The following is a 26408-nucleotide window of genomic DNA, read 5'->3' as shown; positions in this document are numbered from 1 at the left end:
CCTTCCCGTTTATCTAATCTAATAAATGTCCAAATTAAAGTCTTGAATTGACAATCCTCAAAAACAATCTCGTCACGATCTATTCTTGATCCCCGTTTAAAAAAGTCCCAATTGTTGTTCTCTAAAGCTGTACGTCCTAAATAACTTCAGAACTAGAACAGACTAGAGAATGGAGTATCGTAATTACGACGTATGGCTATTTATACTTTAATAAACACTGTCTTTGGTGTCCCAGACCTACGTTCTGTGACAATAATATTGATTTTCTTACGTATTGGAACAACTAATAGTTTAATATTTTCTACTGTTTTTCCCCCTTCCCATGTTTCTAAAATTTACAATTAAATTTTTCTTTTCTTTTCTTTTGCTTTCTATACTAGATATTTCCCTCTATTTGTTTTTTATTTATTTTTCGTAATTACTACTTGTGGAGGGACTTGGGTCATTTTGTGAATTGATATTTTAAGGAAATGGGAGCTAATTTGGGAGCTATTTTTGTTTATTCAACACCGAGAGGCGTTGTAGGTGTTACACAGTGCGCCATGTCATTGGGCCAAAGTTGTTCACAATTGGTTTGAAGAACATTGTGGACAGTTAGAGCGAATGATTTGGCCACCCTGATCGCCCGACAAGAATTCCATCGAACATTTATGGCACATAATTGAGAGGTCAGTTTGTGCACAAAAACCTGCACGGGCAACACATTCGCAATTCTGGACGGCAGTAGTGGCAGCAAGGTTCATTATTTCTTCAGGGGACTTGCAACGACTTGTCGAGCGAGACCTTGCCATGTCGAGCTGCTGCACTATGCCGGTGAAAGGATGATATTACTAGGTGTCCCGCGACTTTTGTTCGTATAATTCTTCGCCAGATTCTGTACCATTTTCATGACACTCATTAATGTTATTCGCTGCAAGATAGGTAATTTACGAAGGCCGCTCTGGCCGAAGCATAGCTGTAAATGTGCAAGGGACTGTGAAGAGTGTGAGCTTTCATCCTGAGGAGAGCTGCGCACCTGTGTGAACCTGTAGAGCGCGGTGCCGAAGGCGAGCCTGCGGGCGCGCGTGGCGGCGTTGCGGCCGCCGGGGTCTGCGTGTGCGCGGCGAGCGGCCGCCAGCCGCGCCAGTAGAGCGTTGAAGCTGCCGCGGTCCAGCACGTACGACACCACCTGCACACAGCAAGCTGTCACTGGCTGTCCCAGCACTCTCGGTCATTCTTATATCTAGTCTACTCGCTAAGAATATAGCCTGTGCGTATCAACGTATCTTCCACATACTCGTTATATCTACATCTACAGGGTGTTACAAAAAGGTACGGCCAAACTTTCAGGAAACATTCCTCACACACAAAGAAAGAAAATATGTTATGTGGACATGTGTCCGGAAACGCTTACTTTCCATGTTAGAGCTCATTTTATTACTTCACTTCAAATCACATTAATCATGGAATGGAAACACACAGCAACAGAACGTACCAGCGTGACTTCAAACACTTTGTTACAGGAAATGTTAAAAATGTCCTCCGTTAGCGAGGATACATGCAGCCACCCTCCTTCGCATGGAGTTCCTGATGCGCTGATGCAGCCCTGGAGAATGGCGTATTGTATCACAGCCGTCCACAATACGAGCACGAAGAGTCTCCACATTTGGTACAGGGGTTGCGTAGACAAGAGCTTTCAAATGCCCCCATAAACGAAAGTCGAGAGGGTTGAGGTCAGGAGAGCGTGGAGGCCATGGAATTGGTCCGCCTCTACCAATCTATCGGTCACCGAATCTGTTGTTGAGAAGCGTACGAACATTTCGACTGAAATGTGCAGGAGCTCCATCGTGCATGAACCACATGTTGTGTCGTACTTGTAAAGGCACATGTTCTAGCAGCACAGGTAGAGTATCCCGTATGAAATCATGATAACGTGCTCCATTGAGGGTAGGTGGAAGAACATGGGGCCCAATCAAGACATCACCAACAATGCCTGCCCAAACGTTCACAGAAAATCTGTGTTGATGACGTGATTGCACAATTGCGTGTGGATTTTCGTCAGCCCACACGTATTGATTGTGAAAATTTACAATCTGATCACGTTGGAATGAAGCCTCATCCGTAAAGAGAACATTTGCACTGAAATGAGGATTGACACATTGTTGGATGAACCATTCGCAGAAGCGTACCCGTGGAGGCCAATCACCTACTGATAGTGCCTGCACACGCTGTACATGGTACGGAAACAACTGGTTCTCCCGTAGCACTCTCCATACAGTGACGTGGTCAACGTAACTTCTCTGACGCTGACATTAGGGTTATCGTCAACTGCACGAAGAATTGCCTCGTCCATTGCAGGTGTCCTCGTCGTTCTAGGTCTTCCCCAGTCGCGAGTCATAGGCTGGAATGTTCCGTGCTCCCTAAGACGCCGATCAATTGCTTCGAACGTCTTCCTGTCGGGACACCTTCGTTCTGGAAATCTGTCTCGATACAAACGTACCGCGCCACGGCTATTGCCCCGTGCTAATCCATACATCAAATGGGCATCTGCCAACTCCGCATTTGTAAACATTGCACTGACTGCAAAACCACGTTCGTGATGAACACTAACCTGTTGATGGTACGTACTGATGTGCTTGATGCTAGTGCTGTAGAGCAATGAGTTACATGTCAACACAAGCACCGAAGTCAACATCACCTTCCTTCAATTGGGCCAACTGGCGATGAATCGAGGAAGTACAGTACATACTGACGAAACCAAAATGAGCTCTAACATGGAAATTAAGCGTTTCCGGACACATGTCCACATAACACCTTTTCTTTATTTGTGTGTGAGGAATGTGTCCTGAAAGTTTGACCGTACCTTTTTGTAACACCCTGTATACTTTCTATAGGGTACTATTTGTTATTTATTTATTTACAGGTCTAGTTCCCTAGGAGCAAATTGAGGAGCGTGTCAGTACATGAAATTACAACATTAAAGTAATACCAGATAAAATAAATTGTTTGTTGTTGTTGTTGTTGTGGTCTTCACTCCTGAGACTGGTTTGCTGCAGCTCTCCATGCTATTCTATCTTGTGCAAGCTTCTTCATCCCCCAGTACCTACTGCAACCTACATTCTTTTGTATCTGTTTAGTGTATTCATCTCTTGGTCTCCATCTACGATTTTTACCCTCCACGCTGCCCTCCAATACCAAATTGGTGATCCCTTGATGCCTCAGAACACGTCCTACCAACCGATCCCTTCTTCTAGTCAAGTTCTGCCACAAACTTCTCCCCAATCCTATTCAATACTTCCTCATTAGTTATATGATCTACCCATCTAATCTTCAGCATTCTTTTGTAGCACCACATTTCGAAAGCTTCTATTCTCTTCTTGTCCAAACTACACTCCTGGAAATTGAAATAAGAACACCGTGAATTCATTGTCCCAGGAACGGGAAACTTTATTGACACATTCCTGGGGTCAGATACATCACATGATCACACTGACAGAACCACAGGCACATAGACACAGGCAACAGAGCATGCACAATGTCGGCACTAGTACAGTGTATATCCACCTTTCGCAGCAATGCAGGCTGCTATTCCCCCATGGAGACGATCGTAGGGATGCTGGATGTAGTCCTGTGGAACGGCTTGCCATGCCATTTCCACCTGGCGCCTCAGTTGGACCAGCGTTCGTGCTGGACGTGCAGACCGCGTGAGACGACGCTTCATCCAGTCCCAAACATGCTCAATGGGAGCCAGATCCGGAGATCTTGCTGGCCAGGGTAGTTGACTTACACCTTCTAGAGCACGTTGGCTGGCACGGGATACATGCGGACGTGCATTGTCCTGTTGGAACAGCAAGTTCCCTTGCCGGTCTAGGAATGGTAGAACGATGGGTTCGATGACGGTTTGGATGTACCGTGCACTATTCAGTGTCCCCTCGACGATCACCAGTGGTGTACGGCCAGTGTAGGAGATCGCTCCCCACACCATGATGCCGGGTGTTGGCCCTGTGTGCCTCGGTCGTATGCAGTCCTGATTGTGGCGCTCACCTGCACGGCGCCAAACACGCATACGACCATCATTGGCACCAAGGCAGAAGCGACTCTCATCGCTGAAGACGACACGTCTCCATTCGTCCCTCCATTCACGCCTGTCGCGACACCACTGGAGGCGGGCTGCACGATGTTGGGGCGTGAGCGGAAGACGGCCTAACGGTGTGCGGGACCGTAGCCCAGCTTCATGGAGACGGTTGCGAATGGTCCTCGCCGATACCCCAGGAGCAACAGTGTCCCTAATTTGCTGGAAAGTGGCGTTGCGGTCCCCTACGGCACTGCGTAGGATCCTACGGTCTTGGCGTGCATCCGTGCGTCGCTGCGGTCCGGTCCCAGGTCGACGGGCACGTGCACCTTCCGCCGACCACTGGCGACAACATCGATGTACTGTGGAGACCTCACGCCCCACGTGTTGAGCAATTCGGCGGTACGTCCACCCGGCCTCCCGCATGCCCACTATATGCCCTCGCTCAAAGTCCGTCAACTGCACATACGGTTCACGTCCACGCTGTCGCGGCATGCTACCAGTGTTAAAGACTGCGATGGAGCTCCGTATGCCACGGCAAACTGGCTGACACTGACGGTGGCGGTGCACAAATGCTGCGCAGCTAGCGCCATTCGACGGCCAACACCGCGGTTCCTGGTGTGTCCGCTGTGCCGTGCGTGTGATCATTGCCTGTACAACCCTCTCGCAGTGTCCGGAGCAAGTATGGTGGGTCTGACACACCGGTGTCAATGTGTTCTTTTTTCCATTTCCAGGAGTGTAGTTATCGTCCATGTTCGTCTTCCATACATGGCTACACTCCATACAAATACTTTCAGAAACGACTTCCTGACACTTAAATCTATACTCGATGTTAACAAATTTCTCTTCTTCAGAAATGCTTTCCTTGCCATTGCCAGTCTACATTTTATATCCACTCTACTTCGACCATCATCAATTATTTTGCTCCCCAAATAGCAAATCTCCTTTACTACTTTAAGTGTCTCATTTCGTAATCTAATTCCCTCACCATCACGTGACTTAATTCGACTACATTCCATTATCCTCGTTTTGCTTTTGTTGATGTTCATCTTATACCCTCCTTTCAAGACACTGTCCATTCCGTACAACTGCTCTTCCAAGTCCTTTCCTGTCTCTGACAAAATTACAATGTCATCGGTGAACCTCAAAGTTTTTATTTCTTCTCCATGGATTTTAATACCTACTCCGAATTTTTCTTTTGTTTCCTTTACTGCTTGCTCAATATACAGAATGAACAGTATTGGGGAGAGGCTACAGCCCTGTCTCACTCCCTTCCCAACCACTGCTTCCCTTTCATGTCACACGACTCTTATAACTGCCATTTGCTTTGTGTACTAATTGTAAATAGCCTTTTGCTCCCTGTATTTTACCCCTGCCACCTTCAGAATTTGAAAAAGAGTATTCCAGTCAACATTGTCAAAAGCGTTCGCTAAGTCTACAAATGCTAGAAACGTAGGTTTGTATCCATGGCTTTGCCTACATACACGCATGTCAAATATAATACACATATATTTAACATATTTCACACGTATTTGTACATATATTTCACTTGTATCTCTGGTGTATTTCACCCAGCCATTTTAATATCACGCACCTCTATGTTTATTACGCCGTATCTACTTGAATATGTACTGTGAAAAATTTAATTTTGGAGGTACATCCAGTGGTATATGGAGGAGAAGTAGAACGTACATACATACATATATACATGCATGCATGCATATACAGGATGAATCACCTAAAATTTGCGCCGCAAATATTGCGGAAATGCAAAATGCTATTGATGTGCGGTTTTCACAGAGAGACTCGTAATGTTAGGCAACAAGCATATTGTAATCATACTTACAAAATGTATTTTTTGTGTAAACATACACTTTTTAAATGGAACAGTGCCTATTGACACCAAAAAACGAAAAGTAGAATTGATTATAATGCCAGTGGTGTCTGTTGGAGGAGTAGTGCGAGTCGTTTACGAGATATCGTATTTTGAAGTTTTCGCACTGACAATAGTTTGTGCCAATTAGTCTGCATAGTTGCTAGGTACAATGTTGTTATGTTTGCTTACAGTGTGCTTGTGTGCTCCTTGAGCGCACTGCGACTTGCCAGTCAGGTAATGTGTGTCATCTGAAGCAGTAGGCTCTGAGTGGACGACGGGATTTGCCAGTGCACTAAAAGCGGACGTGTTCATGGCGTATGGAGAGTGTTGGAAGAAAGCAGTTCGTTCTTGTACGGTGTATGAGGCAAGATATCCCATTAGACGTCAACCATCTCGGCACTTATTTATTTACATCTTTAACCAATTACGTGAAAGTGGTGGTGTAACACGACAGTGTAACAGAAGGAAGCAGGTGACGACAGAAGAGAGGGAAATTAATGTTCTTGCTGCTGTTGCAGTTGATCCGCACGTAAGTTACCACGCTATCGCACGAGGAAGTGGCTTGAGCCAGGCAAATGTTCTAGGCATTCTCTATCGACATAGATGCCATGCCTACCACATCTTTCTCCATCAAGAGCTGCATGAAAACAATTATGAGAATCGTGTTAACTTCTGTACATGAGCATTAAGACAGGACACACCAGATGTATCATGTCTCTTGTTTAGTGACGAAGCCACATTTACCAGTCGTGGGCGGGTAAACAGCCGAAACATGCACTGTTGGTCTATTGACAATCCCCGCTGTCTTCCTCAGGTGGAACGTCAGCACCCACGAAGTATAAACGTGTGATGTGGGCTAGAGAACCATCAGCTCGTAGAATCGTTTTTCATAGACGAAATACTGAACGCGCACAAGTATCGCAGCTTCCTAGCAGACCATCTTCCACGGATGCTAGGAGACGTTCCACGGTAAACCAGGAGGAACCTGTGGTACCAAAATAATGTCTGTCCAGCCCATAGTGCACGAAGTAGTACACCGTGTCTTCACGAACTTTTCCCAAATTGTTGGTTTGGACGCAGACGTCCCCCGGATTTGACACCTTTAGACTTTTTTCTGTGGGAAAATCTGAATGACGTTTTCTACAGGTACATATCAACTACACCCGATGATATGCACACGTACTGCTGCGGCCTCCTTGGGCATCTCTGCCGAAATGCTAGCACCTGTGCAGCAGTCGTTCCATACCAGACTGGAAGCGAAGCGTGTATTGCCACTGCTGGTGTGACGGTGAATTGTCTCGTTACGAGTCAGAATCCACATAACTACACTCATGCTCGTAAATTAAAGATAATGCTGATACACGGTGAAACGACGCTCTGGTGGGCGGTTTGCGGGTTTAAATCACCTCTGGGTATGACCATGTGGTGCATCTGTCCTGCGGTCGTCGCACAGTGGCGATGGCGGCAGTCCACATACGCAGAGGTGTGTTGGTACATGTCAGAGTACGGTGCAGTAAGTAAGTGTGCAGACGTTTTCAGACGTGCTAATGGTGACTGTGTGTTGAAAATGGCTCAAAGAACACATATTGATGACGCTGCGAGGGGTAGAACACTAGGGCGACTGGGGGCTGGTCAAACACAGTAGGTCGCAGCATGGGCCCTCCGTGCGCCACAAAGTGTGATCTCAAGATTATGGTAATGATTCCAGCAGACAGGAAACGTGTCCAGGTGCTACAGTACGGGACGTCCACAGTGTACAGCACCACAAGAAGACCGATATCTCACCATCAGTGCCAGCAGACGCCCACGGAGTACTGCAGGTAGCCTTGCTCGGGACCTTACCACAGCCACTGGAACAGTTGTCTCCAGAAACACAGTCTACAGACGACTGAACAGACATGGTCTATTCGCCCGGAGACGTGCAAGGTGCATTCCACTGACCCCTGGTCACAGGAGAGCCCGTAAATCCTGGTGTCAAGAACATAGTACATGATCATTGGAACAGTGGTCCGAGGTTCTGTTCACGGACGATTCCAGGTATAGTCTGAACAGTGATTCTCGCCGGATTTTCATCTCGCGTGAACCAGGAACCAGATACCAACCCCTTAATGTCCTTGAAAGGGACGTGTATGGAGGTTGTGATTTGATGGCGTGGGGTGGGATTATGATTGGTGCGCGTACACCCCTGCATGTGTTTGACAGAGGGACTGTAACAGGTCAGGTGTATCGGGACGTCATTTTGCGCCAGTATGTCCGCCTTTACAGGGGTGGAGTGGGTCCCACCTTCCTCCTGATGGATGATAACGCTCGGTCCCACCGAGCTGCCATCGTGGAGAAGTACCTTGAAACAGAAGATATCAGGTGAATGGAGTGAACTGCCTGTTCTCCAGACCTAAACCCCATCGACCACGTCTGGAATGCCCTCGGTCTATGTATCGCTGCACGTCTTCAAACCCCTACGACACTTCAGGAGCTCCGACAGGCACTGGAGCAAGAATGGGAAGGTATACCCCAGCAGCTGCTCGACCACTTGATGCAGAGTATGCCAACCCGTTGTGTGGCCTGTGTACGTGTGCATGGTGATCATATCTCATATTGATGTCGGGGTACATGCTCAGGAAACAGTGACGTTTTCTAGCAGATGTGTTTCTGGACGATTTTCTCAACTTATCACCAATACCGTGGACTTACATATCTGTGTCGTGTGCGTTCCCTATGTGCCTATGCTATTAGCGCCAATTTTGTATAGTGCCACGTTGTGTGTTACCACATTCTGCAATTATCCTTAATATATGAGCATGAGTGTAGTTGCACACGTGTTGTGCTTTAGTATGTGCTACGACAGGTATTGTACAAGTGTCGGTTTATGAACTTTTCAAAATACGATATCCCGTAAACGACTTGCACTAGAATTCTGCTACACCATTGACATTCTAATTTACTCTACGTTTAGTTTGTTAATGGCAATAGACATTGTTCCATTTAAAGAAGTCTATGTCTGAACAAAAAAATTCACATTCTAATACTATTACATCATGTTGACTGGGTAACGAAACGAGCAGCTGACTACCAATCCATTCTGTGAAAACCGCACGTCAATAGAACTTTCTCTGTACCCGCAATATTTGCGGTGCAAGTTTTATGCGATTCGCTGTGCATACGTACATCCATTTTTTATTATGTATGGATGTGATTGGCAGCTAAATGCCGATCCATAAACGTCAGCTAACGCTAAGAGCCTATTAAGAGGGTAGTTCTCTTACTCATTATCAAGAATTATTGTTCGCCCCCGGTAACTGAGTGGTCAGCGCGACAGAATGTCAACCCAAAGGGCACGTGTTCGATTCACGGGTGGGTCGCAGTTTTTCTCTGCTCAGGAACTGCGTGTTGTGTTGTTCTGATCATCATAATTTCATTCCCACCGACGCGCAAGTCACCGAAGTGGCGTCAACTCGAAAGACTTGCACCCCGGCGAACGGTCTACGCGACGGGAGGCCCTAGCCGCACGACATTTACATTTTTTACATAAAAAATTGTTACACAGCCAGTAATATTTTAAGATGTGCTTAATTTTAATTGACGTTGGTGAATTTCGGTTGTGAGCTAAGCAAAGTTGAAGCTTACCTCAAGTAGCGCGGCCGCTGCCAGACTAGCGGATGTGAGAGTGGGGATGTTTTATTATTAGTCTTCCAGTGCTGACAACTCGTGGGCGTGGGTGCCTTGCACCGATCGGCAGGAGAAGTGTAAAATTCAAACGGAAGTAACATGGATTTGTCTACTGCCTTAAAGAGACGGTGACCTTCACATACATTTCGTAGTTGTACCAAGGAATTTGAAATAAAATTAGGGATGCTGTAATACAACACAAAGAGTAAAAGAAAAATGACATTCAAAACACTTAGTAAACATTTATGATCATGCCTCTAATTGTACAATGCATTTAAATTTAGGCCTAAGTGCAGTTACTGTTATTTATCAGTTACTCATTCGCTCACACAGGCAACACAACCCTTAGTCAGGAAACTACAGTGCCATAACACTGGTATCGTTGTAGATGGCAACAACAGGAAGCAGAGAATAGTAAAGACGAAGTGTTCTGAACGATGCAGACTTTTAACGACCAATGCTGGGGGCCGCCGACCAACAGACTTTTAACGACCAATGCTGGGGGCCGCCGACCAACTTGTCGCACCCTTACTATAGCTAGACTAATTTGACCTCACAACATACTAGATTACGTACGCTACCAATTAACAATAAGGTCGGTACATACGCAGTCCGAGGTAGCGGCTCACAATGTCAGCACTTGCTCTAGAGCAAAAAAAAAATAATTGACGACTACCGCTCACTGCCCTACAGTTTCATCACGTACCATTGAAAATATTACTCATTCTTTATCTTACCAGCCCATCTACTTTTCAACATTCTTCTGAGGCACCAAACGTAAAACAATTTGGCTCTCTTCTGTTCTGGTTTCCCCCACAGTCCATTACTGATTTCCGTAGAATGCTGAACTCCAAATTTACATTCGCAGAAATATCTTCCTCAAATTAAGGTCGACGATTCATATGAGTGACTTCCTTCGTCCAGGAGAGCCTTCATTGCCTGAGGTCGTCTACTTTTTATGTCCTCCTCGCTTTGTCCGTGATAAGTCATTTTGCTTGCAAGGTAGCAGAATTCTGTCACTTCGTCTGATTCGTGATCCCCAATTTTATTTTTAAGTGTATCGCTAATCTAATTTCTGCTACTCGTTATTACTTTCGTATTTCTTCAGTTTACTGTCAGTCCATATTCTGTAGTCAGTAGACAATTCCATTCAACACGTCCAATAAAGCTTCTTCGCTTTTAGTGAGGTTAGCAATGTCATCAGAGAAACTTATCATTGGTCTTCATTAACTCTGAATTTCAGTCCAATTCCTGATTTTTTTCCTATTTCTGTCATTGCTTCTTCGATGTACAATACGGATGAAGTACTACACCCCTGTCTTATACCGATTCTCATCTCAACATTTTGTTCTTTGCATTCTCTACTTATTTTTTCCTCCTGTTTCTTGTACATACTGTTTATTGCCGGTCATTCCCAATAGCTTACACCTATTTTTGTGAGAATTTTAAACATTTTCTTCTATTTTATGTTGTGGAATGCTTTTTCTGGGTGGAAAAACTTGATTTTTCTGAAGTCTTGCTTCCATTATCAAGCACAACCTCATAACTGACTCTCTTGTGCCTGTACCTTTCCTAAGTCCTAACTGATCGTCATCTAGCAGGACCGCCATTTTCTTTTCCATTCTTATGGATGTTATTTTTGTCAGAAACTTGGACGTATGACCTGTCAGTCCGATAGTTTTTGCACTTATCTGTCTTTGCTACTACGGACTGAATGGCTGACTTTTTTTTTTTCAGAAGTCTGATGGTATGTCTCAAGTTTCATAGATTCTGCGCTCTTTAATACTCGTTTAGTTGCGACTTCCTCCAATGGTCTCAAAAATTCCGAAGCCATATTACCAATTTATTCCACCTTATGTTACCTCACCTCCCCCCATGAACCATGGACCTTGCCGTTGGTGGGGAGGCTTGCGTGCCTCAGCGATACAGATGGCCGTACCGTAGGTGCAACCACAACTGAGGGGTATCTGTTGAGAGGCCAGACAAACATGTGGTTCCTGAAGAGGGGCAGCAGCCTTTTCAGTAGTTGCAGGGGCAACAGTCTGGATGATTGACTGATCTGGCCTTGTAACATTAACCAAAACGGCCTTGCTGTGCTGGTACTGCGAACGGCTGAAAGCAAGGGGAAACTACAGCCGTAATTTTTCCCGACGACATGCAGCTTTACTGTATGATTAAATGATGATGACGTCCTCTTGGGTAAAATATTCCGGAGGTAAAATAGTCCCCCATTCGGATCTCCGGGCGGGGACTACTCAAGAGGGCGTCGTTAGCAGGAGAAAGAAAACTGGCGTTCTACGGATCGGAGCGTGGAATGTCAGATCCCTTAATCGGGCAGGTAGGTTAGAAAATTTAAAAAGGGAAATGGATAGGTTACAGTTAGATATAGTGGGAATTAGTGAAGTTCGGTGGCAGGAGGAACAAGACTTTTGGTCAGGTGATTACAGGGTTATAAATACAAAATCAAATAGGAGTAATGCAGGAGTAGGTTTAATAATGAATGAAAAAATAGGAGTGCGGGTTAGCTACTACAAACAGCATAGTGAACGCATTATTGTGGCCACGATAGACACAAAGCCCATGCCTACTACAGTAGTACAAGTTTATATGCCAACTAGCTCTGCAGATGATGAAGAAATTGGTGAAATGTATGACGAGATAAAAGAAATTATTCAGGTAGTGAAGGGAGACGAAAATTTAATAGTCATGGGTGACTGGAATTCGTCAGTAGGAAAAGGAAGAGAAGGAAACATAGAAGGTGAATATGGATTGGGGGGAAGAAATGAAAGAGGAAGCCGCCTTGTAGAATTTTGCACAGAGCATAACTTAATCATAGCTAACACTTGGTTCAAGAATCATGAAAGAAGGTTGTATACCTGGAAGAATCCTGGAGATACTAAAAGGTATCAGATAGATTACATAATGATAAGACAGAGATTTAGGAACCAGGTTTTAAATTGTAAGACATTTCCAGGGGCAGATGTGGATTCTGACCACAATATATTGGTTATGAACTGCAGATTGAAACTGAAGAAACTGCAAAAAGGCGGGAATTTAAGGAGATGGGACCTGGATAAACTGACTAAACCAGAGGTTGTACAGAGTTTCAGGGAAAGCATAAGGGAACAATTGACAGGAATGGGGGAAAGAAATACAGTAGAAGAAGAATGGGTAGCTCTGAGGGATGAAGTAGTGAAGGCAGCAGAGGATCAAGTAGGTAAAAAGACGAGGGCTAATAGAAATCCTTGGGTAACAGAAGAAATATTGAATTTAATTGATGAAAGGAGAAAATATAAAAATGCAGTAAATGAAGCAGGCAAAAAGGAATACAAACGTCTCAAAAATGAGATCGACAGGAAGTGCAAAATGGCGAAGCAGGGATGGCTAGAGGACAAATGTAAGGATGTAGAGGCTTGTCTCACTAGGGGTAAGATAGATACTGCCTACAGGAAAATTAAAGAGACCTTTGGAGAGAAGAGAACCACTTGTATGAATATCAAGAGCTCAGATGGCAACCCAGTTCTAAGCAAAGAAGGGAAGGCAGAAAGGTAAAAGGAGTACATAGAGGGTTTATACAAGGGCGATGTACTTGAGGACAATATTATGGAAATGGAAGAGGATGTAGATGAAGATGAAATGGGAGATAAGATACTGCGTGAAGAGTTTGACAGAGCACTGAAAGACCTGAGTCGAAACAAGGCCCCGGGAGTAGACAACATTCCATTAGAACTACTGACGGCCTTGGGAGAGCCAGTCATGACAAAACTCTACCATCTGGTGAGCAAGATGTATGAGACAGGCGAAATACCCACAGACTTCAAGAAGAATATAATAATTCCAATCCCAAAGAAAGCAGGTGTTGACAGATGTGAAAATTACCGAACTATCCGTTTAATAAGTCACAGCTGCAAAATACTAACGCGAATTCTTTACGGATGAATGGAAAAACTGGTAGAAGCGGACCTCGGGGAAGATCAGTTTGGATTCCGTAGAAATGTTGGAACACGTGAGGCAATACTAACCTTACGACTTATCTTAGAAGAAAGATTAAGAAAAGGCAAACCTACGTTTCTAGTATTTGTAGACTTAGAGAAAGCTTTTGACAACGTTAACTGGAATACTCTCTTTCAAATTCTGAAGGTGGCAGGGGTAAAATACAGGGAGCGAAAGGCTATTTACAATTTGTACAGAAACCAGATGGCAGTTATAAGCGTCGAGGGGCATGAAAGGGAAGCAGTGGTTGGGAAAGGAGTGAGACAGGGTTGTAGCCTCTCCCCGTTGTTCTTCAATCTGTGTATTGAGCAAGCAGTAAAGGAAACAAAAGAAAAATTCGGAGTAGGTATTAAAATCCATGGAGAAGAAATAAAAACTTTGAGGTTCGCCGATGACATTGTAATTCTGTCAGAGACAGCAAAGGACTTGGAAGAGCAGTTGAACGGAATGGACAGTGTCTTGAAAGGAGGATATAAGATGAACATCAACAAAAGCAAAACGAGGATAATGGAATGTAGTCAAATTAAATGGGGTGATGCTGAGGGGATTAGATTAGGAAATGAGACACTTAAAGTAGTAAAGGAGTTTTGCTATTTAGGAAGTAAAATAACTGATGATGGTCGAAGTAGAGAGGATATAAAATGTAGACTGGCAATGGCAAGGAAATCGTTTCTGAAGAAGAGAAATTTGTTAACATCGAGTATAGATTTAAGTGTCAGGAAGGCGTTTCTAAAAGTATTTGTATGGAGTGTAGCCATGTATGGAAGTGAAACATGGACGATAACCAGTTTGGACAGGAAGAGAATAGAAGCTTTCGAAATGTGGTGCTACAGAAGAATGCTGAAGATAATGTGGGTAGATCACGTAACTAATGAGGAGGTATTGAATAGGATTGGGGAGAAGAGAAATTTGTGGCACAACTTGACTAGAAGAAGGGATCGGTTGGTAGGACATGTTTCGAGGCATCAAGGGATCACAAATTTGGCATTGGAGGGCAGCGTGGAGGGTAAAAATCGTAGAGGGAGACCAAGAGATGAATACACTAAGCAGATTCAGAAGGATGTAGGTTGCAGTAGGTACTGGGAGATGAAAAAGCTTGCACAGGATAGAGTAGCATGGAGAGCTGCATCAAACCAGTCTCAGGACTGAAGACCACAACAACAACAACATGTTACCTCAAGTCCTCCAAAGTTGTGTGAAACGCTGACTATGTCTATGTATGAGCTCTAATTTCTCTGAGTTTGTTTTTATTGCCACTTTTGGAAGTATGTCGGTCTAAGTAATACGTTATCGGAGTCTGAGTGGAATGTAAGCTTTCGGATTTTAACGACAAACCTCTCCGTGATGCGTAACACCTTTCCTGTAAAGTTTGCCACTGGAGTTCGGCGAGTATCTGCGTAAGGCTCTTGCGCTCACTAAACGAACCCGTGACGAAATGCACCGTTATTCTTTGGATGATCTCTGTCTTCTCTGTTAACCCTACCTGGAAAGTGTCCCATTGTGTCTAGAATATTCAACAATTGACCTAAACGCGTGTTTCATAAGCCACTTATGTCGTGGATATTTTACATTTCTTAGGATTATTCCAATGGTATCTGTTTTCCATACAATTAGTCACAATTTAAATATCGTGGTCGATGTATAAAACTTTCTCCTAACGTCTCCTCTCCGACTGCGGGAGACATCTTCGGAGGTAAAACAGCTAACTGCAACCAGGGCTCGAGAGAGCGCTGATTATATAGGCAGTGTAGAGGCACCACAGTATTTCAACGTGACGTCGGCTACGTGATTATCACTGGTATTGCTAACATTTGTCACAAGCACAAAGGAATGAGCTGAGGGATATCAATCCAGACAAAAACGGGCCGACCGGGGTGGCCGAGCGGTTCTAGGCGCTACAGTCTGGAACCGCGCGACCGCTACGGTCGCTGGTTCGAATCCTGCGCCGGGCATTGATGTGTGTGATGTCGTTAGGTTAATTAGGTTTAAGTCATAAGTAGGGGACTGATGACCTAAGAAGTTAAGTCTCATAGTGCTCAGAGCCATTTGAACAAAAACGGTATCGTTCTTACCACAGACAAGGGTAATACCGCGGTCCTGATGAGGAGTGGGGACTATCATGAAAAGATCAATAGTATTTTCGATCCCACAAATTACGAAAAAACTTCTGAAGGATCCGACTCAAAGATATTAAAAATCACTAATCGACTGGTGAAAGAGTCTTCACTCTTCTCTGACGATATGAAGCTGCCCTGCAAAGTGTGTCACCCGCCTAGGCTCTATAGACCACCCAAGGTACACAAACAACAGATTCCTTTCAGGCCTGTTGTAAGTGCTATAGGGTCTCCCACCCACGAATCAGCTATACACCTTGCCTCACTACTGCAACCTTATGTTGGTGGAACTGATAGTCATATTAAAAATACATATCATTTCACTGACAAATTAAAAGAAATGCGCGTGGGCGAAGATGATAGCCTTGTTTGTTTTTATGTCGCGTCCTTATTTACCATGTTTCCAGTGGACGAAGCTATCTTATGTATGGCTTATACTTTTCCAGCAGATATTGTGGAGGTATTCAGACACTGCCTCATCACGAACTATTTTTAATACAGTAACGATTTTTATGAACGGATTGACGGAGTGGCTAAGGGCAGTCCTCTTAGTACAGCCGTTGCCAATTTGTTTATGGAGAACTTTGAACAACAAGTGCTGCAGACTGCCAGAAAAAGACCAGCCAGGTGGTACCGATATGTCGATGGTACTTTCGTAGTATAGACAACTGGATGCCTTTCTGATACAGCTCAACGGCATCAATCCGAAAATACATTTTACTATGGAGACGGAGAATAACAGCCAGCTGAATTTCTTGAATTTGTTTGTTATCGAGCGAGGGGACGGGACTTTGGGCCATAGAATATACAGAAGAGCCACGCATACTGATCGTTACATGCATAAAGATTCTGACCACTACCCCAGACAGAAAAGAGGGGTGATTAAAACGTTGGTAGATAGGGTGCACAAAAATTGTGAATCGACTTACTTAAAAGATGAGCTTTAACATCTGCGGTCGACATTCAAGAAGAATGGTTATTCTAACAAGAAGAAAGATAGAGCACTTTGTCCTATGGAGAGAATCGGGACAGGTGAGGAATGAAGGACGCCCAAAGCGAAAGTTTTCCTTCCGTTCATCAGTACGATTACAGATCATATAGAGAAAGTGTTGAGCAAATGTGGTGTAGAAACCACCTTCAGACCCTCTAGCAAAATAAAAGAATGTTTAAGATCGGCAAAAGATATACGACATCGTTTGGTTACACCCGGTGTAGATAAAATTCCTTGTAGTTGTGGACTGGTTTATATTGTTACCACAAAAAGAAGTGTAACATCCGTCTCGTTGAACACAAGAAGAATTGTCACCTAGGACACACGGATAAATCTGCTGTAGTGGAACATCTTTACCAAGAAGTTGATCACGAAATAAAATTCACTGAAACGAGTGTCATATCGAAAACATCGCATTATCATGCGCGTATGTACGGAGAGGCTACTGAGATCTATAAGCACAACAGAAGTTCAACAGAAAAGGGAAGTTGTAAAATTAGACAAAAATTGGATGTCAACATTGCAAAGGAAGGATGACGATCGGTTACTTTCAACCGAGATTGTTAGCAATACGAGTGATAATCTCGTAGCCGAGTCACGTGATAGACTGTGCTGCCCTCTACATCGCCTAAATAATTGGCGCTTCTTCGAGTTCTGGTTGCAGTTAGTCATTTTATCTCTGAAGACATCTCCTGCAGTTGGAGAGGAAACGTTCGGAGAAAGTTTTATACATCGACCACGGCCTAATAGCCCGGAAGTTTTAAGTGATGTCAGAAATTAAAATAAATAAAAAACCATTTTGCAGCCGATACTGCCTATTTTTTCTTGAACATCTCAACAGATTGCTGTATCATTAGCTGAAAGATGGAGTGTGTGATTTTCATTGTTGGAAGTTGTGATACCAAGTGTTTATTTTGATCTATCTTGAAATGTCCAGAAAATCTGAGGAATATGTTTTTTATTTTTTAAAACAAATAAAGGAAAATGAAGCTGCAAAGTTGTGGGTGTCATTGTCCTGCTTAAGTCCATATGTATCATATATTATACCATCTGTAATATATTCACTATGGTTTCAAACTTTTTGTGAGTCGTTAGTTGTTAACTAGCATTAAGACAATAGTAGCTAACTGGTGCTTTTAGTATGTGTTCTGGACAGAAAAGGATTTACCCTTCTACCCATAAAATTGCAGCACCTTGAAGGCAGGCTACAACAAAGGCCAAATTGGCAGAAGTGTAGCACAGGCTCAGATATGCAAATGATTACTAATTCAGCAAAACCCTGCAAAGTAGTCCTGCAAAATAGAAGTAACTCCATCTACACTCTTCACTTGAATTTTAATTGTTTGTGAGAAGATCGTGTCACCCTTCATATAATAAGGAGAGACATCTAGCAGCACATGTCGGAATTCGACAGTGGCTCGCTATGGGCATATCAGGACTGCAGCCTGACTTTCCAGGATACTGCTGCTAGTGCTCTACGGGATCCTGTAATGAAGACTTACAACCGATGACTTCAAGAGGACTGAACTCAACGTCACACAGGATCTCAGCCGCCTCAGACACATGCTCAGCCGCGCAGAATCGCACAAGAACATAACATACTTTAAATCAGGAAATGGCAAGTATCCAGGCAATCAGCATAACGACGCCCAGAGCACCACAGACTGTCGCAATGGCGACCACTGTTGCGGTTTCTCTTGACGTGTGATCAGAGAGACGCGCACTGACAGACTGTTGCATTTGTGACCATTGTTGTGGCGTCTCTCGACGAATGATCAGAGAGACGCGCACTGACAGACTGTTGCAATTGTGACCATTGTTGTAGGCTTCTCTTGACGAGTGATCAGGGAGACGCGCACTGACAGACTGTCACAACTGTGGCCATTGTTGCGGCTTCTCTTGATGCATGATCTGAGAGATGCGCGCTGACAGACTGTTGCAGTTGTGACCATTGTTGTGGCTTCTCTTGAGGACTGATCAGAGAGACGAGCACTGATAGACTGTTGCAATTGGGACCATTGTTGCGCCTTTTCTTGACGAGTGATCGGAGAGAAGCGCGCTGAGAGTGGTCGACCCAACGACAGCATTGCACACTGGAATGCACCACATCGATCTCTCAGACGAGTCTTGATTGTGCGTACAGCTGCACGACGGTCATACCTGTGTATGTGGCCTCCGAGGACAACGAACATCGCCACAGTGCATTCGTCATTGTAATGCGGCCCGACTCTTCTGTGGAGTGCTGGCCAGCTCGTTCCCCAAATCTCTCATACAACGACAACAGCAGGCCACAGGTTGCTGAGACACTGGCACATCGTCACTCTCCAACCACTACGATTGATGAACATTGCCATAAACTTGAAGCAGCATGGAAGGACACTCCTGTGTCACTCGCGCTCATTTTGACTCGACGACCAGCCAGGTTAGAGGTGTCATAGCTGCCAGAAGCGGCAGATCTCTGCACTGAATTCTGCATCTTGTATAGCCCCAAATCACCTTCAAATTTAGTATTTTTTCCTTACTATAAATTGTACACTCCTGGAAATTGAAATAAGAACACCGTGAATTCATTGTCCCAGGAAGGGGAAACTTTATTGACACATTCCTGGGGTCAGATACATCACATGATCACACTGACAGAACCACAGGCACATAGACACAGGCAACAGAACATGCACAATGTCGGCACTAGTACAGTGTATATCCACCTTTCGCAGCAATGCAGGCTGCTATTCTCCCATGGAGACGATCGTAGAGATGCTGGATGTAGTCCTGTGGAACGGCTTGCCATGCCATTTCCACCTGGCGCCTCAGTTGGACCAGCGTTCGTGCTGGACGTGCAGACCGCGTGAGACGACGCTTCATCCAGTCCCAAACATGCTCAATGGGGGACAGATCCGGAGATCTTGCTGGCCAGGGTAGTTGACTTACACCTTCTAGAGCACGTTGGGTGGCACGGGATACATGCGGACGTGCATTGTCCTGTTGGAACAGCAAGTTCCCTTGCCGGTCTAGGAATGGTAGAACGATGGGTTCGATGACGGTTTGGATGTACCGTGCACTATTCAGTGTCCCCTCGACGATCACCAGTGGTGTACGGCCAGTGTAGGAGATCGCTCCCCACACCATGATGCCGGGTGTTGGCCCTGTGTGCCTCGGTCGTATGCAGTCCTGATTGTGGCGCTCACCTGCTCGGCGCCAAACACGCATACGACCATCATTGGGACCAAGGCAGAAGTGACTCTCATCGCTGAAGACGACACGTCTCCATTCGTCCCTCCATTCACGCCTGTCGCGACACCACTGGAGGCGGGCTGCACGATGTTGGGGCGTGAGCGGAAGACGGCCTAACGGTGTGCGGGACCGTAGCCCAGCTTCATGGAGACGGTTGCGAATGGTCCTCGCCGATACCCCAGGAGCAACAGTGTCCCTAATTTGCTGGGAAGTGGCGGTGCGGTCCCCTACGGCACTGCGTAGGATCCTACGGTCTTGGCGTGCATCCGTGCGTCGCTGCGGTCCGGTCCCAGGTCGACGGGCACGTGCACGTTCCGCCGACCACGGGCGACAACATCGATGTACTGTGGAGACCTCACGCCCCACGTGTTAAGCAATTCGGCGGTATGTCCACCCGGCCTCCCGCATGCCCACTATACGCCCTCGCTCAAAGTCCGTCAACCGCACATACGGTTCACGTCCACGCTGTCGCGGCATGCTACCAGTGTTAAAGACTGTGATGGAGCTCCGTATGCCACGGCAAACTGGCTGACACTGACGGCGGCGGTGCACAAATGCTGCGCAGCTAGCGCCATTCGACGGCCAACACCGCGGTTCCTGGTGTGTCCGCTGTGCCGTGCGTGTGATCATTGCTTGTACAGCCCTCTCGCAGTGTCCGGAGCAAGTATGGTGGGTCTGACACACCGGTGTCAATGTGTTCTTTTTTCCATTTCCAGGAGTATATATTCACAATGACTAAAACTTCATTATTTGCTGTCCTTCCTGGTGTCGCAATTTTAATGAAAAGCAGTACACAGTGCGATTCTGTGTTCATGTTACAAAGTATGAGGGGTGATGGAGAAGGATAAATGCATCAATTTGAGGTAATGGACCCTCGTCCAAGAACGACTGAATCAAAAGTTGCAACCGTAAATCGTTCTGAATCCTCTTCTACTACAAACTCTTTGTTTTCTAAGTTTTGGGAGGAGGTGGTATGGACTAAAACAAGAAATAATTGTCTAGTAAACATCCGCTGTAAAATGCATACCTGGCTACAGAGTCCTTGTTCAGTCAGAGATGTGTTTCACAATAACAAAAATGAACAAAGGTCATAGGTCTTAAGGTATGCACTTCAGAGCCCACATTTACTGGACATTTTTTCTTGGTTTGATCCATACCACATCCTCCCAAAATATGGAAAGCAGACAACTTACAGTCCAAGCTATCAGAACGATTTTCGCTTCTAACTTTCGACTCGGTTGTTTTCGGACCACGGCCCTCGTAATTTATAAAGCTCAGAGTTTCTAATAGTCACAGTACTGAACATCTTGCTTAGGTGATGGTCAACAGCACGTACAGATTTTAAAAAATGTGTAACACGGTGCTGTCTGTAATAATGTTATTTTTTATTTTGCTTCTGGTTTCGGTTCTGAACCATCGTCAACGTTAGAACAATTATCTTAGATATGTCACATGCCATACATGCTTTAACATATGTTATTACATAAAACCATAACTGCCAAGAAAAATCATAAATTGTGACAAGAGTGAAATATAATGGCACGCCATATTGCTGCATAGAATATATTGCTTAATAGATACTTTTTAACAGTATTTTTAAGTACGTTCGTTTTAGTACTACCTTTAATTTTCCCAGGCTGTGTATTGTACAATTTTTTTTCTTGGTAGAAATTGGCGTTTTGAATTTGATGTTCATTCTCTCTTGGTGAATGTAAGTTCAGTCCAGATCCTGTGGTATGATCATGTCAGAGCTGTTTGTGGACTAATAATCAACGTTAGTTTTGATGTGCACAACAGAGTGGTATGTGTAGTTAAAATCGCCGCTGTGTTGAAAACATATTTACAATGTACCCGACTACTATTTTTGATTGATAGTCTTATGTCCCTTTGCTGTAGTTGGAAAACTGTTTTCGTTCTTTGTGCATTTGTGCCCCAGAAAAGAATTCCATAGCTAAGAATTAACTATACATATGAAGAGTATCTAACTAAAAGACACCAGCTTTTATACTCTAATGACTGGACTTAAAGGGCACATGCTGTTGGCACTGTGTTTGCAAATGATTTAATGTGCTCACACATCTTCAACTAAGAATCAGTGTTCATTCCTTGAAAATTTGTTTGTTACACAGCCTACATTTATTTTAACAGTATCATTTTCCTTCTTCAAACTGAATATCATGCCATTTGTTTTCTTTATGTTCAATACCGCGTTATTGCACACTGACCAAGTGTAAGCTTTCTTGAGGGTTTCATTTGTTTTTTCTGCATGGAGTTCTCTTGTTTTATGACTGACTATAATATTGCCATTATCGGCTAAGATAATTTTTTCCGTTTGATGTACTCTACTGGGACAGTCATTGATGTAATTCAGGAACATTATTGCCCTTAACATGTTACCCTAACACACATATTTATGTATTTTGGTTCTGATAAATGTTTCACTAAAAGTTTCACCTTATTTGACGTAATTCTGCTACACAACCGTGTTTAAGACTCCATCTACAAATCTACACCGTCGACGTAGACATTAAATGGTGATCACTCTTTACTGCAACCACCTGCCTCGGATTTTTTCCCCCGCTGGAAGCCAGCTGGCGTCGGTGCTGTCGGGGAGTATACTGGATATTTTCCCTCCGCTGCGAGGTCTTTGGTTGCGTAAAAATCTTGTGCAGGTAGGTGTTTGTTAGGCGACGCAATACAGTGTATTGAGTGAAAGTGTTTCAAGTGAAATGGCGAAACACAAGTATTCTATCTGCCAAAGAGTATTGATGTATGATTCATACTTGAGTACAGAATCAGTGCGAGCAGTAAGGAGATTATTTCAAGAGGAATTTCCTGATGTTCAAGTTCCTTATCGGAGTACGATTCATCGAAAAATAAATAAATTTCGTGAAATGGCAAGTTTTCGTGACAGGAAACATAGACAACGACATATAATACTCACATAGGAACCTCTGGATATCACTGAGCATGTTCTGGGAAGGTCTCCTAGAAAATCAGTTCCACATCCTTCTTAGCAAATGGAAATATCGTGTGGCTCCGTTCAAATGGCTGCAAAGTTACTGAAGGTCTCTATAAAATAGCTGCAGTGTAAGTACTTAAACTGGGTGACTTTACAAAAAGGTAGCGGTTTTGTGTATGGATTTTGAAAAGGGGGCATCACGTAGAAATTGAGCCTAATCTATCTTTATTTTCGGTTTCCTAGAAAATCAGTTCCACATCCTTCTTAGCAAATGGAAATATCCTGTGGCTCCGTTCAAATGGCTACAAAGTTACTGAAGTTCCCTATAAAATAACTGCAGTGTAAGAGCTTAAACTGGGTGACTTTACAAAAAGGTTGCGGTTTTGCGAATGGATTTTGAAAAGGGGGCATCACGTAGAAATTGAGCCTAATCTATCTTTATTTTCGGACGAATCATGGTTGCAACAGAGTGGATACGTTAATTCAAAAACTGACCATAGAGTTCAGAGAAGCCGAGCGTAATACACGAGGCACCTCTGCATGATCAAACAATAGAAGTGTGATATTTTTTCGGGAAACAATAAACAGCGAGAGATATGTGTAAAACGTTTTGTGCCTAGTTTCTTGCTAATTTAGCTTTCGCGACCTATCTGCAGGATTTTGCAACGGCACATACAGTCAATTTCTCATTACAGATGGGCGCTAATGACCATTGTAGTTGTGCGCCCTAAAACCACAAAAAAAATTTCTCATTACAGAAAATTCATGACGTGTTTCAAGACAGAGTTATCACTAACGACATATGGCCTCCTCATTCCCCCGTTGTAACCCACTACGATTTTTCTCTCTGGAAGCCATTAAAACAGAAAGTGTACAAATCAGTTCCACACACTTTAGATTAACTTAAACTAACATTCGTCAAGAAATTGCTGCCATATCTCAGAGGGAAACGCATAGTGTAATGAGCAAGTGCCTAAGCAAGTGTCAGGAATGCTTGAATAACGGAGGGAAGCAGTTCCAGTCTCTCCTTGCTAAATATACGTGAATAATTTACTTTTCATTTTAAGTGTTTATGTTATCTGTTTAGAAATAACTTATTCGACAAACCGTACTACATTACCTGACTTTACTTGGCATTGTTGCACTCGACCTCGCATGGCCGTTACCGGAAACACGTGGTGACGTTTCAATTAACACGTACAATGCTAAGGAAAACTCACCGCTCTGTGAACTATATCAAAGAGTTGTGCAAATACTATCGAGTGTTTCAACATGTCCTCGTGGAATATCACGATAAAAACTAACGAGAAACTGACCAAAGCCCTCTCTCTCCCACGCGCAATAACACTGCGGCCGACTGATACACTACTGGCCATTAAAATTGCGTACTAGAACTGACATGTGATTACCTTTTAACGCAATTTCGGTGCATAGATCCTGAGAAATCAGTACCCAGAACAATCACCTCTGGCCGTAATAACGGCCGTGATACGCCTGGGCATTGAGTCAAACAGAGCTTGGATGGTGTGTACAGATACAGCTGCCATTGCGATTCAACACGATATCACAGTTATTCAACAGTAGTGACTGGCGTATTGTGACGAGCCAGTTGTTCGGCCACCATTGACCAGACGTCTTCAATTGGCGAGAGATCTGGAGAATGTGCTGGCCAGGGCAGCAGTCGAACGTTTTCTGTATCACGAAAGGCCCGTACAGGACCTGCAACATGCGGTCGTGCATTATCCGGCTGAAATGTAGGGTTTCGTAGGGATCGAATGAAGGGTAGAGCCACGGGTCGTCTGAAATGTAACGTCCACCGTTCAAAGTGCCAGTGCGAACAAGAGGTGACCAAGTCGTCTAACCAATGGCACCCCATACCATCACGCCGGGTGATAACCCCAGTATGGTGATGACGATTACACGCTTCCAATTTCGCCAAACACGGATGCGACCATCATGATGCTGTCAACAGAACCTGGATTCATCCGAAAAAATTACGTTTTGCCATTCGTGCACCCAGGTTCGTCGTTGAGTACACCATCGCAGGCGCTCCTGTCTGTGATGCAGCGTCAAGGGTAATCGCAGCCATGGTCTCCGAGCTGATAGTCCATGCTGCTGCAAACGAACTGTTCGTGTAGATGGTTGTTGTCTTGCAAACGTCCCCATCTCTTGACTCAGGGATCGAGACGTGGTCGCACGATCCGTTACAGCCATGCAGATGAGATGCCTGTCATCTCTACTGCTAATGATACGAGGCCGTTGGGATCCAGCACGGTATTCCGTATTACCCTCCTGATCCCACCGATTCCAAATTCTGCTAACAGTCATTGGATCTCGACCAACGCGAGCAGCAATGTCGCGACACGATAAACCACAATCGCGATAGGCTACAATGTGACCTTTATCAAAGTCGGAAACGCGATGGTACGCATTTCTCCTCCTTACACGAGACATCACAACAACGTTTCACCAGGCAATGCCGGTCAAGTGTTGCTTGTGTATGAGAAATCGGTTAGAAACGTTCCTCATGTCAGCACGTTGTAGGTGTCGCCACCGGCGCCAACCTTGTGTGATTACTCTGAAAAGCTAATAATTTGCATATCACAGCATCTTCTTCCAATCGGTTAAGTTTCGTGTCTGTAGCACGTCATCTTCGTGGTGTAGCAATTTTAATGGCGAGTAGTGTACTTACTGTGGACCTCCTGTCACCCACCCCACGGGCACTACATACGGCCTCGTCGGCCAGTCGCAGGCCGTGAAAGCGTTTTGCATTCACGACTGATCAGCCTATAGAATCGGAGATAAACTACATCCTTCTCTCACTCCTTATCTTTGTTGGTGCTGACTCAGTATGCACTTACATCCAACACAAATGTGTTTTCGAACAGGGTGAGTTGCTGTTACCAGATTGCAGGAGAATCGCCTTAGCTTTGAAAAGGCTTTATGCTACTAACAGCAGCCAGAAAGTGGTTGTGACCTTGACGATCATCCCGAGTGTGGTCATGCAGGCGAAGGCGTTGATGGTGAGCACCTCCAGGTCGTCCGGCGTGTCCATGATGAGGTTGGCGGTGGAGGTGGAGAAGAGGGCGAGGTGCGCGGCCACTACCAGCGCCAGCCGCAGCGACCCCCCAGGGGGCCCTGTGTCCCCCGGCGCCGCCCACAGACCCAGGTGCCGCACGCCCACGGCGCTGGGACCCAATAGCGAGCTCTCCTCCATGGCCGCTGAAAATCAGCGAAAAACACCATGTGTAGCGCCTTTCATCACAAGTCCTGTCCTACCTAGAAAACAGAATGAAGTCAGGGCAGCACTACAAAAAAATACCATTTTCACTGCAAGAACAATATTTTTATGTTTATAATATATACCTAAAAATGAAAATATTTCCTCAATAACTTCGGTACTGTCCTCTAATTATAGCATTTTTAAGTATTATAAGAAAAATAGTATAACTAAAATAGACAAAATACAAATCTTAAAAGGTACATCTTAAAATTTCAATTATATCAATTTTGGATATAAT

General features: G+C 44.6%; 1 protein-coding gene across 1 annotated transcript in view; it reads right to left on the bottom strand.

Annotated features, from left to right (window-relative positions):
* Window positions 1-26104, bottom strand: part of LOC124783116 — a 104285-nt gene extending 78181 nt beyond the window's left edge. Inside the window, exons 1-2 of the mRNA XM_047254000.1 lie at window positions 25865-26104; window positions 1016-1168 (exon numbers count right to left, since the gene is read on the bottom strand). Coding sequence (XP_047109956.1) covers window positions 1016-1168; window positions 25865-26104 — 393 coding nt within the window. The remainder of the gene's footprint in view (window positions 1-1015; window positions 1169-25864) is intronic.
* Between the last annotated feature and the right edge of the window lie 304 nt (window positions 26105-26408).

Source organism: Schistocerca piceifrons, chromosome 1 (assembly GCF_021461385.2).
Source record: "Schistocerca piceifrons isolate TAMUIC-IGC-003096 chromosome 1, iqSchPice1.1, whole genome shotgun sequence".
Lineage (NCBI taxonomy): Eukaryota > Metazoa > Arthropoda > Insecta > Orthoptera > Acrididae > Schistocerca > Schistocerca piceifrons.
Note: the sequence above shows the minus strand (reverse complement) of the source record. Positions and strands in the feature narration are given on the sequence as shown.